Consider the following 16,132-nt stretch of genomic DNA (forward strand, 5'->3'; position numbering starts at 1 on the left):
CAAAAATGACCTTATTTCTGTGATACATCACTTTAAAAGACCATTGCAGTCTCTCAAAGAAGTTTTGAAATGTAGGTATTGACCTTTGTATTTAAAAGGACAAAAGAAAGTCCCAGCAAAGCAACATCACCTGTACAAGGAGGAACACAGATCTATTGTTAAAGGTGTTTCTACACTATCCTCTGAGGCTCCAGAGGATGTCAGGCTTCCTTCACATAAACTGAGAAGGTGCAGTTACTAGTGTTACAAAGTTCTGTTAAACGTTCATAATATATGTATTGAAAGAAGGAAGAGCTCCATGACATCAGAGGTTACTATAGCCCACTATATACCTGACTGCAATCAATAGTTATACTGGAAAGGGTAGGGGGGGGGGTGAATTTAAAAAACACCAATCTTTGCTCAATAAATTTCAGGGTGATATGGGAGGGAGGGGGGTGCAGAAGGGCCGAAAGAAGATATTCTTGCAGATGGTATCACATCTTAAGTTGTAGTATTTAAAGAGCTGTCTAGTAGTAGTAGTAGTAGTAGTAGTAAGTTGAGCCTCGTCTATCCGCCATGCTAAGTTATTAACCTCCGCCACGTATCACGATCTTGTGCAAGGTTTATTGCTTCCTCGAAATTGTTAATGTTAACGTCCTAAAATTGGGACTTTATTTTTCCAAGCAAGGTAGTCACGGGCCTTCCTACTGGTTTAGCAGTATGTCTCAATGCTTCTCTTAAAGCAACCTTTGCTGGAGCGTCCTCCTGGACTCTTGCTACATGACCGAAAAATCTCAATCTTCTATATTGCGACTATGGATGACCAAGGTATCTGGTTGGTTTCATTGAAGAGCTCATCGTTAAAGAGCTGTCCAGACTGTGGGATATTAATTTTGAATCACCTGTGATGGACATGGGTGAATGTATGTATACTTATGTGGTCTCATTGTTTGTAAACCAAGTATCCTGGAGGTATATATGTCACCTGACTTTCTTAGGCACAAACAGACACCAATGACATCTCCATAAGGTTAGGGGGAAAATAATAAATCATATTTTCTGGAATTTGACAGATTTTTGCTGGAAAAAAGGTAAACACACTGGTTTCTATCCCACCAGTTAAACCTGTCAACAACAATTAGGGAAGATCATTCACAACCACTGTTTGGGAGGAAAAGCTTTCAAACTTGTCTGGACATGTCCCAGTTGTATGACAAAAAAACAAAAAATAACACCAAAAAAAATGGAGTCACATAAAATTTATGTTCCTGGCAGGTGGGTTATTTGTCTCCGATTTGAGGTTCATGTGGGAACAAACATTTAGGAGCTCTGCCCAGTAGTGTAGGACCACACAGGGAGGTACCTATCATGAGTGATGACATCACCAATGATGTTAAGTGACAAATGGCATGTAAGATATAATTAAAAGTTACAAGCATTTCTTACTCAAACCACAATTCATCACAATTGAACAAATTTAAAGGTGGTGTCTACTCAGTTTATGCATGAATGGAATTTGATACCAAAGAATGAATTGTATCATCACATTTGCCATCTAGGAAGCTGGAAGACAGCTCAACTTCATCAGCCATAACCATTCAGTAAACGACTTGCATTAAGCCACAAAAGTAGATCTCAAGAATGCAAGTATCAGCTGTGTGTACAGAGAGTTCCTGGCAAATGCTCATCATTTGCAAAATATGTCAAAATTTGATAACAGTTGTATACTTACTCATGATAATGTGAATGTATTTTGGCTCCTGAATAGTTTGCAAGAATTATTTTAAAGGCTGTACAGTTAAGAGTATTGTGTTAATAGTGAAATGAGCATCTAATCAGACTATAAGAATTGATAGATTTCACTTAAAATATTAGAAATATCACACTCAGCATAGAAAGAAAATTGTCACAACAAAAGAGCATGCTGAAGTAGGTCAACACTGACCAAGCGTTTATAAAGGTTTGAAGTCCTGGAATGAGATGGTGAAGAGGAGGGCACATTGTTACAGGATATTATGATATTAATCAACATTGCCTCAAACACCACCTGAGGTTTTATTTGAGGAGACACTGGCTACTATTGATCAGTTTACATCTCCTTTTCAGATACTGATGGCTATGAAGTGAAGAATGACAATTATTATAAGAGACAGTTCAAAGCAGGATTGTCGCAGAATAGACTCTCCTTTAAACCAGGATTGTTTCAGAATAGACCCACACCCACTCCTTAAAGCAGGATTGTTGCAGAGAAGACTCATTCTTTAAGACAGGATTGTTGCAGAGAAGACTCACTCTTTGAAGCAGGATTGTTGCAGAATAGACTCACTCCTTAAAGCAGGATTGTTGCAGAATAGACCCATTCTTTAAGGCAGAAATGTTGCAGAATAGGCTCACTCTTCAAGCAAACTTGTTGCAGAATAGACTCACTCTTTAAAGCAGGACTGTTGCAGAATAGACTCACTCTTTAAAGCAGGATTGTTGCAGAATAGACTCACTCCTTGAAGCAGGATTGTTGCAGAATAGACCCATTCTTTAATGCAGGAATGTTGCAGAATAGGCTCACTCTTCAAAGCAAACTTGTTGCAGAATAGACTCACTCTTTAAAGCAGGATTATTGCAGAATAGACTCACTCTTTAATGCAGGATTGTTGCAGAATAGACTCACTCTTTAAAGAAGGATTGTTGCAGAATAGACTTACTCTTTAAAGCAGGTTTGTAGAAGAATAGACTCACTCCTTAAAGCAGGACTGTTGCAGAATAGACTCACTCCTTAAAGCAAGATTGTTGCAGAGAAGACTCACTCTTTAAAGCAGGATTATTGCAGAATAGACTCATTCTTTAAAGCAGGATTGTTGCAGAATAGGCTCACTCCTTGAAGCAGGATTGTTGCAGAATAGACCCATTCTTTAATGCAGGAATGTTGCAGAATAGGCTCACTCTTCAAAGCAAACTTGTTGCAGAATAGACTCACTCTTTAAAGCAGGATTGTTGCAGAATAGACTCACTCTTCAAAGCAGGACACAAACCCAACCACTATCTTTGACTTCTATGACAGAGATCTTTGTGAAGAACAACAACTTTTCTAACCAACTAAGAAAAGTCTTGTTCCAAAAATGTGGGAGATATCCTAGTCAAAATGTCATATCCGGGAGCTCTCATTGTGTAAATCTGTGATGTCATAGTACGACCACCAGGATCAGCAACCTTTTAGTGTCTCTTTGTTCTTCTTTTCATATTTGCAAAGGCCGTGAACACAATGCCATTAATACCTCATGATAAGAACTTCAATGTTAGATTCAGCATTTGCAATAAAGAAAATAAAAAGTTGAAGCCCATGACGCTCGATGATGTCATGACTACTAAAACTAGATCAAGTCTTCAGCCTTGTGTGTGATGTAACATTGAATCTGTCATACTGCGTATCTATCTCCCAAATGGAATGAGACAGTAGATTTAATAACTGTTTAGGGAAGTTATTCATGTGAATCTCGAATCATATTCACCAATAACGATGGTTGGTGTTGGGTTTCCTTTCGCCTTACAAATATCAGTTATGGCCTTGAATATATATGACATGTGTGTGTGTGTGGGTGTGTATGACTTTTTCTTCTTATCATAATCTGATTTTTACACAGCAGGTCAAGAGGTCATCCATCATTTAGCAAGGTAAAACCTCTTGTTCAGCTGGAGAAAAAAAACACTTCATTTGTTCACAAAAAAACTAACAAGAAAACTCCATTAAATTTAGAATAACTCAAAAAGGTAAAAATCTTCTACAGATTCAAAAGTCACAAATCAATTATCACAGAAAGAGGAAATAATTTGTCCTTTGCTTGACCCCAATTGGAATTTTTACTTTCCTCAAAAATACATACATGTCTTGCTTTCTCTGTCAAATTGGCTACTCTCCTCAACGTCATACTGACATGTTTATTATGTCTGAATATTTTAACTACTTCCCCCTTAAGAGAAAGAGCTTGTTGCATGGTTTACTGGCAAGACAGGGTATCCTATGGCAGCTGAGTTCACTCCTGTTATCAAATGAACACCACCCTTGGGACTGACCTGACCCCCCTAGGCAAGGTCTTAAATGACCAGGCATGTTTTGAAAAGCACTGGAAATCACCTGGTCCAGGGTGTAAACAACCTCTTATCTGCCCATAACCTGATATCTGATAAAAGTAATATGAATTTGGAAGAAAGCAAGTAGAGGATCGAAAGATATTTAAAATTTGCGTTGCATCATGGTACTTTACTGGTTGTATTTTTCTACAGTATGTAGTGCATGGTTTCAGGAATAATAATAGCATGCAGAGTATCAAGAACATATATATTATCGATAAAGGTAACTAAATATTAGCAAATTAATCACCTACCTCTATCAGAAGCTGCCTCAAGCAGAACCTACTATTTAGAACTTTGAGATTGCATAATAGATATATTTATACTAAACCTTCTTTAATGAAAAAAAAAGATCATTTATAATCTGATCACTTTATTCTTTACTTCCTTTGGTGACTATTTCAATATGAACTTAATTTCTTCCTCAGCCCAAGTAGAAAACATTCCTCTAAACATAATTACAATTACCCAAGGAGTTGCCACTGATTTACATTTAACCGCCTCCCCCTCCCCCCCCCCCCTGTGCCCACAGACCAATCCTCTTCAATCAATACCTAAATCTGGCAAGTACAAACAATCACATATATGACGTTTAACTTTACACTCTATCAGCTTGCCTTTCTCCTCCCCCCACCCCCACCCCCCACCCCCACCAACACCTTTATTTTTTTATTGGATTAGGTTTAGTTTGTACCTGTTTGTAAGTTAAGACATACTGAATTTGTTACACATCCTCTTGTGTATAGCTGCACAGCTGCAAGCACACCGGTGCATGGTATTTGGCATGTCTACCAGGTACGTCCAAATGAGTCAAGGAGGTTCAACTCATTCAGACTGTAACAGGAGGCATGCATCCTTCTGAAAGCAGACATTCGGCTACTGTACATAATTTATGTTACTTGTATATATGCATGTATGATTCATTATATATAATTGCAATCCAATTTGAAATTTCTCAAACCGACTTACATTTATTGTTAGTTTCAGGCCCAATCAAGAACTGAGATCACATAGTGGACATTAACTGCACTATCACAGTGACTGGTATGAAACAATGAAACCACATTTACCTTTGATCACCAAGTCTCTGTGTATAAAAACAATTGACTTTTAGGAATTAATTGTCACTAAATCAGGTGACATGGAGAAAAGTGAAACAACAATGATGCTGTTGCTCAGGCCTCAAAAACAATAGGTAACCAAAAACCACAAGGGTGCTCAAAACAAGAGGGTGTTTGGAAAACAGTAATTCCTCGAAAACCACACAAAAACATGGTGACTTTGAACTGTATGCAAACAAGGTGTGTTTATCAAGCTGAAAATTATTTATCCATTTGTTTGCATTGACTGCAGATCAAGGATGGGAAAACATGAAGGGGAATATTCTAGTTTTGTCAAAAGAACTTTTAAGGACCTTTTTAGATTTGGTAATATAGCCTTATGCCAGACTAGTTTCAGAGAATCACTCCAAACAAGGTTGTAATAAGTCAAAGTAATATAGACAGTAATTATTCTCCCATGAGTATTAACTAATATACAGATCTAAGGCTCTTTTTTCACTGTAACGGTCCTATGTGGATCAACACACTGTGATTTATTATCTTAATATCAACTACACTCTCACAAACCTGCTCTTGCAACAATTCTCCCTCCAAATGTTAGAATGATTATTTTATCACCACATTTTGAATTAAAGAACTGCCATCTCCAACATTGTAATTCCATTCATTATTTAACATAATTTTAGTCATAATTTACACGATAACAGTATATCCTCTTCTCTCTCCTTTTTTCCCTCCCTCTTTCTCTCGAGCTCTCTCTCTCTTGAAATTACAACACTCTGCCTTGCTCTGAAATGCTTGCAAGTGTCATATCATGAGAGGACCTTCATTTACCAATTTAACCAGACCACAAAAATGTCAACAACTTAATTAGTGGAAATTTATAAACATCTAACTTTCACTCCGCAAATATGCCTTTAGGGGGGTCACGGCGAACTGAGTACGAGACAATATGAAACATTTTGATATCAAGCCCTTCCATCTGTGGTAATTCTAAAAACACAAAATCAGCAAATATGTGGTCAAGATTATCTATATATATAAAATGTATAGGATTGAATTTCAGACCATAAATATACAAGGGCGACCCCAAATTAAAATTTCTGACCAAAACTATTTTTTCTCTTGACAAGTTAACTACTAAAGTTGTTTGCATTTATGTTTTTTGGAGAGCAATCACAGTGTGTGACCCCATCTTTACCCTTGCAGCACAAAGCCATTAATTGGGATTAGAATGTGTGAGACTGTGAGGATTATAACAAACTTAAGAGATAAGGTATGTCAAGGTTACAGGGATTAAACCTGAATGGTCCTGCCATCCAGGCATGTAAGATCGTGAGCTTCGATGATGCATGACTATATATACCGATAGATACACAGGATTGCTTATTATGCAATGGTTGGAAATTCTGGTCTATGGAAATCATCCCAATAACTTGGCTTATATAATAAGCCTAAACTGTTATTGTAATTTACACTACTTGATTATCATGCATCTTACAACCTTGTTTACATTGGAGAATGCGAGTAGGGTGGAGGGGGGGGGGGGGATCTCATACCCCAAAGTAACAAATGACTGATTCTCACTCTTTGTCAAACTATGATTTTGGAAGGCATCAACGATCGGCTTGATTTATTGACTTATGAACAGTTGTGGTAGATATACAGCAGCCTTTTGGCTTATTATCTTGCAGGTGAAGATGAAGTGAAAACTCTTGACAAAACATCAGGAGTGGCGCGACCCCGGATTAGCGGAATTGTTACTCCACTCAGGTGTGAGGAGTCGCGGTTCTGAGTGGGATCCGAGTTACTCGCCGAAGCCTAGCATTCATACATAAATGCGTTCACTATATAGTGTGATCTTATATATACTGAGTACCCGGTGGATATAACCGAGTATGAGTGTATAAAATGGGTACTAAAGCGTATAAACCCAGCTAGCTACTTCTAACTTTTTATACGGCTAGACAGATACAATGTACATAAGCCAAGATAGATAAGAGCCTGAAGTTCAAACTGATCAGAATCTCTTTATCGACGATGATATGAACTTAAAACAATTGCTGGTTTGACTTTGTAGTTGTGTTTGAATCAGTTGTCTTCCAGTGATGACTTACAGTACAATAAATGTGCATTGCCTCCATTTACGACTTGAGAAAAGGAGAGCAAATTTTGAAATCTTGACATATTTCTTTATCGTCAAGGTTTTAAATTACCAAGAATTCAAATGGGCAAACATTTTCTAATGAGCACTGAAAGTGTGGATGTTTCGGTAATGTACATGCGCTAATGAACCTACCTGTGAAGTATATATATTCAACAACATTTGCAAGACATCAACCCTTTATGGACAAGAACACACAATTCAACAAGAACTTTGAGCTGCACATATTATTATTTTGCAATCAAAAACACTTGCTGTGATTCTTTTGCAGCTCAGCTAAAAACATTTGTGAAGAGTCTGACGACCACAACAAATTTGAAAATAATGTGTGCGTAAATATGATTACTTTTCCTCCTTTGCATCTGAAATGCAAGTTGCAACATTATTGGCATGAAGGCTGATAACAAGTCAACTAATTCATTACATAATAAGATTTTTTGTAAGTCTGTAATTACAAACAGGAATATTTCTCATGTCAGTAATTGATTAACTGTAATGATGGAAACTTAAAAACAGGCAGACTATGGATTGTTCTTTCGCACTTTGGTCATTCCCCGAACCCGTCAATTTTACTGATAATTAACCTAGCAATGATATCTAAAGTTAAGATTAATATAGCATAGTATAACTGTTTGCATTGTCCTATAATCAGATCAACATGCAGAGCCCTCAGGTGCACCCAGGTAAGGGTCACTGAGAGTGTCCACTTATACTATAACAAGGGGCAGGGGAGGGGGAAAACACAGATGGAGAGTGGTCCAGGCTTGGTCTTAAACCAAGATCTAACCTAAGTAGCTTAATTCTACTTGGATGGATTTTAAACTCCTTTAGACAAGTGCCCACAGTATATAACACACTTTATTGTCAAGGTTTATTGTGATGGCGTATAAGGAGAGTCTGTTGTATGGAGGATATTTAACCAACAGCAGCTGTGGTCCCTATTGTTGTCCTATTGTTGTTCCATTGTTACTAATGTAAAACATGGTATGTCTTACCATTGTACTCCTGATGTCCTTTGGGAGTCACTAAAGGACAATGTAGAGCAGGCTAGGGAATCAATCTTGATTTGAAAAGAGCAAATTTTTGTCTAGAATGGGATTGAAACCAGAGACTTCAGGGCTGTAAGTCATTGCAGCAACAGAAAATAAAACTGCCATTTCGGGTCGATGGTCAGAAATTCCTTCTAGCTAAATATTTCTTTGCGATCTGTTTTGTTGTTGTGACAAATGCCCAATCCGTTGTTGGTATTCATTTGCTTAATTGATCTAGGGGAGTGTTAGCTCAGTGGTTAATGGCGGTGCCTTTCAATGAGGTCCCGAGTTTGAGTCTCTCCAAGATGAATGTATGTCGTCCAGTTACAGAGTTGTTGACAATTGACCATTCATAATCATGGACGTTAAAATATGAATCTGACTTCGGTCAGCTTGCGGCTTTGATAAGCCAATGATGGCTTCTTCGCGAGTTCCTGCTTGCAGGAGGATCTAAAATACATACATACAATACATAGTACATACATCTTTTCATAATAATAATATTTGTTTTCATAATGGAAAAGCAGACTGTTAATGTTAGCAATGAACAGATGACCAATATAAAAGCTAAAAATTGATGGTTTGTCTCACTATAATGTCACAGCAGGTACACAAAAGCCTGTTAGTGTTCAAATTAAAGAATCAGTTAGTCTCTTCTTCAGAAACGGCTTCATTTCCAGTTAGTTGCATGTATAGCCTTGTAGATTTTGCAGATAGACTCCCCCCCCCCAGTTATTTATACAACAATGAATTTCATGTGGATATGGTGTTGCAAAAGGTGACAATTTCAGCACTATAATATATGGTGGTTCATAATGTGGCACTGGAGACTAAAAGATTGAAGCAATATCATACATTACATGGACAATACCATAAAAATAACACATCTATACCATATAGGTCTAGGTTTAGCTCACACTGCATTTAATTGGGACAGAAATAGTACAGCTTCTGTAGTTGGGACAAATTTCTAATGCTAAACCACTCTATACTGTATTACCGTATATCATGGTTCAAAGCACACTTACTGACAGTATGAACAGTTCCGAAACTTTCACTGCTAGAAACATGATATTCATACTGCTCATACTGTCAGTACGAGTGCTAGGTAGCTGGACATGAATAGTACAATCTAAATAGTATGCTTCTGTAATTGGGACAAATTTCTCATGCCCAACCACTTACAGTCTTACCATATCATGGTTCAAAGCACACATACTGACAGTATGAACAGTTCCGAACCTTTCTCATCCTGTCAGTATCAGTGCTTTGAAGCTGGACATGAAAAGGACAGTGAATGGGGGAAAAATTGTCCCAACTGGAAGAACACTAATTATCACTAATTGGTAAACACTAATTACCAGAAGATTGCCTGCAGTTTGTTTGGTTAACCAACAAGCACAAATTTACAAGGAGGAGGTTATAAATTATTCTTGACACAAAGACTGTACCAAGAGACAGAAGTCTTTGCTAAGGATTTTTGCTGCAGAATTTAGATTGCTGTGCAGAGATGCTAGTAAATTTTGCGTTAAGTTATATCAAAATAAAGCCACTGTCATGATGTTATTTTAACTTCTCTGTTCGTGCCACACCTCTAAGAGGAGACATTTCACATTTTATCAATTAGCTTTGGATTCAGTTGCGATAATTGTTCTTTGCAATTTCTCCTGACACTGATAAAAAAGTTGTTTAAACTTACCTCTGAACGATAAGGGTAATTTTATCTCCCCCGCTCTGAATCAGGGAGACGGCTAGTGCATGTGACAGGCACTCCTCTTCGTTGATGCTCAAGAGGGTGTCATCCTGCTCCAGACCGCCAAGATGAGCTATTCCTCCGTTTTCAACCTTTAGATTGATGGAGAGAGAAAATAATGTAGTTAAAAAAGTCTCGAAGCAAACGAACGCTGCTATATATATCAGAAACTTTGATGTTGAACATCAACAAGACTAAAGGAAATGTGTGACATTTTGGTTACAAAGTCATTATCGAATCGGTTACCGCAGATATACCTGCTCCGTATATATAAAACTGATATGAACGGCCTCCTGGTGTGAGTGCTGGAAGGAAGAGAAGATTTATATGTCTGGTATAAAATAAGATGTTTATGTTATGATACATGACTATAACAGCTGTATCAGGTGACAAAGCTTACTCATCATATATTTATCAGAGGGTACTAGGTGTGACACTACCCCCTACAGTCATGTGAGGTGAGGAAAGGTCTCTAAGTTATCACCCTAATAAGACTGCTGAAAAATGAGCTCCTTCAATTCAAATACATGTATAGATATATATATATATAGGGAGGGAAAGGGTCCTTCGAGACAACATTCATAGGGTGTTTCTGTGAACTGTTTCCAAATGGTATTTAGACTAGCATTGGGAATTATGGTGCAGAATGACAAATACAAGAAAGGTAATGAGGATACACATGGTAGAATAATCATTCATAATGTTTTGTGTTAACTTTTTATTTTACAACCAACAATAGTGGAAATGGCTCTTAATGAATGACTGAATGGATAAATGAATTGAAAGAGGGATGTACTGAAGGATCAAATAAAAAAACCTACAGGAAAAAGGGGAAAACACCTTTTAAGCGCATGTCATTGTATGGTAATTAGTGCCCAGTTAGGGAACCTCAAAATATCCTAATTATACGTTCCATTCCCTTCTTTCAAGCTTTAAAATTTTAAGCTGCAAAAACAAGCTGCCTGTTTTTTCCAACATAAGTTAATAAACATTTCACAACCTCTTTTCCTCCTCGCCACCCCACCCCACCTGAAATGAAAAGAACCATGGATAGAGGGCACTATTTACTTTTTCACACTCGCTGTGCAGATTGAATGTATAACTGTTAATACTGACTTCACTTGAATATCCATTAATATCAGATTAACTTAGTGAATGAAGGGTGTGTATAACATGAATAATAAACTTTCAGTTTCAGTAAATAAAAGAAGGGCTAAAATTTGATCAGGTGTCAAAATTTGTAATCTCTTCTAACCTAGAATTTTAATCTCATGATGTCATTTGCATATAAAACAACTGAATATTTTAGGTTTTAAAGACATCCAGCTTTTGAAATATGCCAAATTTCTGGAATGCTCTTTGAAGGTCCAATAAATGATGATGGTGGCTCTACAGTAATGATAGTCATAAATGTTAAACATGTTGATACATAACATAACTCAAACAAAAGAGAGCACGTAATTTAAACATGTTTTTTTAGTCCCATTGAGTTTTGAGGGTTGTATGTGAGGACTAAGACTAAAGTTAGACTAAGTAGTCCAGTCGCATTAACTGATGAGCCTTGAAATTTAAAGGGGGTCTATTTTCAGTTCTGGTTTTAAAAAAAAAAATCTCCCCTTCTTTTTTCCATCTACTTCACTAGTATCTTGCATGATGTTCATAAGTTACAAATTTAATGACATTCCCAAGCTTTTCTTTCATAGATATAAAGAAAAAAATACAAGTTTGATAAATTGTAACCTATTTCCTACTAAAATATGAATGTTATATGATTACTACTTTCAGTTCCATTATTTCTCATCTTTTTAGGCCTTCCGCTAAATCTGCCTGCAGTAATCATACCCCAGACTTTCCCCAAGTACACCTAGGTCTGCACAATTACAAATTAAGTATTTCCTATTTTAAACATATTATATTAGGAATTTCACCTGAACCATATGTCTCATAGATGTATAACGACCATTGTCTGCAGTAATCTATAATCAACCCTACACATTTTTCAATGTATACATCTGCCTACATATATAACTATGTATCACACATGTGTGTGCGTAAGGACTATATTCATCAAAATTAAAATTTTCCCCTCTGCATCTCACAATGCATGTTACAAATTATAAATTGGATCAGGCAAGTTGGACCTTGTATTGATTTTAAAACCACTGTAGCAAATGACTATATACTAAGTTTCAATGGGTGTGTCAGCTATGAAAAGAAGAAAAAAAAATAACAGCATACACAAGTGACTCACTTCAACATTCCCTTGCAATCTCAGGGAAAAGGATCTTTCAAACAGTTTCAGTAAATTAAAACTAGAAGGAGACTTTGAATCTGAAGAAATTTCAAGGGTAGTCTTTGTTTATGCTTTCTATTAGAGGAAGCTAGATGAAACAGACCTTGAGGAGTAAAGTGATCTGGTCTGAAAATTGTCCAAGACCCATGTTGATGTAAAACTTCAAAATCTCTGACCCGTAATTCCTTTAGTTATATCCAGCGCCATTAACATTACAGCACTTCATATGTGTTTTTCATTCATCGAGATCTACGTGGCAGGATTCAAAGGATGGGGGGATTGTGATTAAGATTCCTGATTGCTTCTCTATCCCCCACCCCCCACCCACTACTTTTTGCTATGTGCACAAGTTACATATGTAATCCAAATTATAACAGCTGCCTACAGCTGGATTAATTTCAAGTTTATTAGTATATGAAATTAAAACAAAGGTTTTTAGGTAGCAAAAAGTTCTTCCTTAATCTGAAATGTGATGAGCTACAATTTAAACAATTCACAGCAAGAAAGTTTCTGTACATTATTTTTAATTAAGTTGTTGGCAGTTGTATTAAGTGCAGGCTGAACCTTCAACCCCCCCCCCCACTCCCCCACTCTCCACAACCACCAAATCCTTTGCTGTACACAGTTACCAACAATGTCTCATTCACATGTAATTTTAGAACTATCATGTATACTAAATACAGAGTTACTCTACAAATGATAATGAAATTTAATTTTTTTTAAAACACCAGAAGATCAACTTCCTTAAAGCATGACTTTCAGCATTAAAAAACGACTCTTATCAATCCAGGTTATAATTTCTATAAACCTCTTTTTATTTCCTGAAAAAAAATGACCATTTAAATTAACTGACGAATAATAATCATGCAAATTATCAAATTATCAATAAGTTAATTATAGTCAAGTGGGGTAAAAAAAAACAATTTACCTAAAGTTTGCTCTAAAAATTGATGAGTAAGAGGTATTGTTTCGGTTCCAATGTTCAAGTGTGTGGAGTGGGATTCTTTTAGAGAAAATCTAATAAATATAACTTTTTTGTAAATGGAAAGTGTCGTTTTTTGCGAAAAATGTTTGTTTTACCCCCAAAATTTGCTTAATTCGGGGTAAAAAAAAACAATGCCGGGGTAAAAAAAAAAAAATGCTAGAAAACAGCTATTTTCTTCATGAATGTATCTTAAAATCATGTTTGCATATAATTACATCTAAGTATGAGCTACTACCTTTACATGAAAAAGGAAAAAAATTGTGAAATTGTCTTAATTCGTAATTATGGATGGCTCGTGTCATATGTCATGCTCAGCCATATTCATACTGTACAGTGTGTATATGATGCTACACAAATGTGATGTCATATAGTAGAAACATTAGAGTTGAGCCAATTTCAGTTACTTCTGCCCAATTATTTAACATTTTTGACACATGACAGACATGAAAACTATTTGCCTAACCTCTAAAATCAACATCATGGAAAAATGTATCCATTCGGGCAAAATAGGGAGTACATTGGAGGCGGAAAGTACTTGTTTTTTTTTACCCCATTCGCATCATTTTTTGGGGGTAAAAAAAACAAGGGCCCCCCATGAAGCGTGAATGAAGTTGGAGTAATTCTACCGTGGTGGAGTGTAATATCACTAACTGCTATGCTGTAACTGCTGGAATAATCTCCACATCATATAAGCTGGGTATGCAGGAGAAAGTTTCGGATATGTGGTACAAACTTCAAATTTCGCTATTTTAGCATTCGCTTGATTCGATGAAGCGGTGATTGGCAGCGAAGTGACATAGAGTTCCAGAAATTATATAATAATAAACTAGACATATAGGACTATCACCCAAAATAAATTGGAACTTTAGCTAAATATTCCCCTTCTATAAAAAGGGTTTTTTTTTTTTTACCCCAACTACCCCCTTGTTTTTTTTTACCCAACTGACTATACTATCAAAGTAATATTCAAGGCAAAAAAATATTTACCACAAATCAAGATAAAAGCTGCTTTAAACTTAAAATAATTTTCAATCTAAACAACAAAGAAATGGATATATCCTAGGATAAACAATAAGAGAATTGTATACGTATCATCTTACACATGTCTATTTGTGAGACGAGTCTTTATTAATCAATCTCGATGCTCGTTAAATTAAAGAGTTAATTTAAGGCTGAAGGACTGCATGGTGAACAGGTAGAGCTACTGTACAATGGTGAAGCATTAATACACTCTCACGCACTGACTTTATATGAATTCATGTGAAATTCACTATCACTCATTAGTAAACCTGTTGCTATAAATATCAGCTCTATAGCTCTCTCTCTCTCACTCTGGGTGGAGTGTCCTTAACAAAGCTTCCAAGTGTAACGTATGAGTGACTCATTATCTATCACAATACAAATCAGCCCAGTGATGATGCATGATATGCGTACAGTATATAGCATAGTAGACACATACATGTGCAGTATTTAATAATCAATGTACATATAGATAGTTGTAAATCTATACATAAAAAATTATAAAAACTTGTAGGTATTGTAATAAATATCACAATAGCTTTCAATTCTGGAATATTGTGGAGGTACTGTAAATTTCACCATGTTTATTGGCTGGCATTTGTGACCAGTCTTTATTAGACAGAAGCTAGAATGTACATAGAGGTATACATGTGTGTTTACCCTGCAGTTGATATGGAGGGGAAAGAAGGAGTTTTACAACAAGTTGCATTATATCTTAATTAGGACTCTTTGTTTTCAGTAAGAATTAGTCGCAATAATGAAGAAAAAAAACTATTTTAAAAGATTTATTCTTTCAATTTCTTGTTGAAAATATTAATATGTATTACTGTCTTAAAATGGTTTCCTAATGGGTACCACCGACTGATGTTCCTATTGCATGCAACTTTCTGGTCAGGAATACATTATTATTAGCTCGATTGTAAAAAGCAGTACAGGCAATGTAAAAATGATAGTGCCCTCTGTAGAAATGAAGACGAGTGCCATCAGCATTCAAATTAAGTATATAACTCTCTAAGGACCTGAGTTAGGACAAAACTAATCCCATGTTGGACATAATGTATGAATATTTAAATTCCAAAGGAGAATTGTAAGAGTGTAACTAGCAATTCCCACTCCCATCACTTCCTTGTCATGGATCTGCACTGAGTCTTTATTTGGACTTTTGACCCCGGTTCGAAAAAGGCCAAGCTACTCTACAGTACACGTGTAATCTATGAATAGGTGAAAACGGTTGGCTAATTAAGCGCGCGCTCATACATACTGATGACGTCATACGGTTTTACTAATCTTGGCACTTTCAACAATTCGTGTTCAACTCGACAAGAAAAGGGGATTGTATGACGTGCATTCCCTCTGATATTTATTTCACTATTTTTCTTTGTTCGTAAACAACCGACTGGGTGAACAAATAGACTATCGTTAAACAGATCAAAAGCTGACTGCATTGCCTCATAAATGAAGTCACGAGACTGTCACTCAATTCACAATGGCAGTTTTTATTTGCAGACTCATCATTCATTTTCTGGTAATTTGAACTCATAAAAAGGAACAGTTTGAAAAAAAGATCTATAAGCCCGGTCATTCCAAAATCCACTTTACAGGCATTGTTTGTTTGTTTGCTTTTGTTGTTTTGTGTTTTTGATTCTCTTCAGAAATTGGAATAATAAGAACAGAGATGTATAGAAATGTATGACTTGATTGGTATGTGCCTTATCAATTTG

General features: G+C 36.3%; 1 protein-coding gene across 2 annotated transcripts in view; it reads right to left on the reverse strand.

Moving 5' to 3' along the window:
• LOC139979948 (uncharacterized) overlaps nucleotides 1–16,132 on the reverse strand; it is a 103,571-nt gene that overhangs the window by 71,878 nt on the left and 15,561 nt on the right. The window contains exons 1-2 of one of the 2 annotated variants that reach the window (XM_071991207.1): nucleotides 10,360–10,494; nucleotides 10,060–10,205 (exon numbers count right to left, since the gene is read on the reverse strand). In XM_071991207.1, the coding sequence (XP_071847308.1) occupies nucleotides 10,060–10,205; nucleotides 10,360–10,479 (266 nt within the window). In that variant the 5' untranslated portion in view covers nucleotides 10,480–10,494. Of the gene's footprint in view, nucleotides 1–10,059; nucleotides 10,206–10,359; nucleotides 10,495–16,132 lie in introns of those variants that run through there. The other variant, XM_071991206.1, reaches the window with a different exon arrangement.

This window comes from Apostichopus japonicus, chromosome 14 (assembly GCF_037975245.1).
Source record: "Apostichopus japonicus isolate 1M-3 chromosome 14, ASM3797524v1, whole genome shotgun sequence".
Lineage (NCBI taxonomy): Eukaryota > Metazoa > Echinodermata > Holothuroidea > Aspidochirotida > Stichopodidae > Apostichopus > Apostichopus japonicus.